General features: G+C 43.1%; 1 protein-coding gene across 1 annotated transcript in view; it reads right to left on the bottom strand.

Annotated features, from left to right (window-relative positions):
* The window catches only part of USP40 (ubiquitin specific peptidase 40), a 39290-nt gene extending 38229 nt beyond the window's left edge, over nucleotides 1-1061 (bottom strand). The window contains exon 1 of the mRNA XM_009281898.2: nucleotides 848-1061. Within this exon, the coding sequence (XP_009280173.1) occupies nucleotides 848-1046 (199 nt within the window). The 5' untranslated portion in view covers nucleotides 1047-1061. The remainder of the gene's footprint in view (nucleotides 1-847) is intronic.

Here is a 1061-nt window from a genome sequence, read left to right as displayed (position 1 = left end):
GTCTTCCTGGTCGGGTGGCCTGTAGCAGACCCCCACTGTAATGTCGCCTGTCCCTGCCTTCCCTTTAATCCTGACCCACAAGCTCTGGGTCAGCTCCTCATCCATCCCCAGGCAGAGCTCCATGCACTCCAGCTGGTCATTGACATAGAAGGTGACACCCCCTCCTCGTCTCCCCTGCCTGTCCTTCCTAAAGAGCCTGTATCCCTCCATCCCAACACTCCAGTCGTAGGAGCCATCCCACCACGTCTCCATGATGCCAATAAGGTCATAGCCCTGCAGGCGTGCGCACATCTCTAACTCCTCGTTTATTCCCCATGCTACATCCGTTTGCATAGAGGCATTTAAGTTGGGCCCCTGATGAAGCTGTCTTACTGGCTGGAGTTCCCTTGTGCTGCTCTTCAGCAGCACAAATTAAGACATTAAACAACATTTTGGAACATCAGTCATCCTTGCAACTGGTTCAAGCTATACCAATAAAGCATAAGTAAGCATGAAGGTGTTTAGATGGCAAAATATCTATTTTTCCAGGAATTGTAGGGGTTGCATTAAAAAAAATGAACGACACTTTATAGACAGCAATAACGTCTCTTATTTACACAAACTGTAACTGTCCACCTGTAAGAAAAGGTAATGTTTACAATACTTACATTTTGTGCAGAAGTGACAATACTAATTTTACAGACCAAGAGCTCTGAGTATTCTGTAATAACTTATTTGAAGTGAGCTGAAATAAACTCTTCCTGAAAACGATCTGTGTTTGTGGTGTTTCTTTAATAAATAACTAGAAATGCAAGTCACTGTAAAATATCAACTCCAAATTACTTTAAGAAGATTTTGAACACATTACCTCTAAATTCAGGTGTGAAAAGCAGAGTCTGCAGAAGGGAATTGAGGTAGCAGGTCCCACCCTGATTTTTGATACCACTTAGGTTGGTGAAATCCCTGGGAGCTGGAGGCTCAGAATCTCTGGGTTTGGATTTCTTCCCTTTTCCATAATGATTGTTTGAAATAAAGGAAAAATCCTCTTCAAATAAGTCCCCAAACATTGTGAAGGCAAAACA

Source organism: Aptenodytes forsteri, unplaced genomic scaffold (genome assembly GCF_000699145.1).
Source record: "Aptenodytes forsteri isolate BGI_AS27 unplaced genomic scaffold, ASM69914v1 Scaffold443, whole genome shotgun sequence".
NCBI classification, from domain to species: domain Eukaryota; kingdom Metazoa; phylum Chordata; class Aves; order Sphenisciformes; family Spheniscidae; genus Aptenodytes; species Aptenodytes forsteri.
The sequence above is the reverse complement of the archived record's forward strand: the minus strand, read 5'-3'. Positions and strand labels throughout refer to the sequence as shown.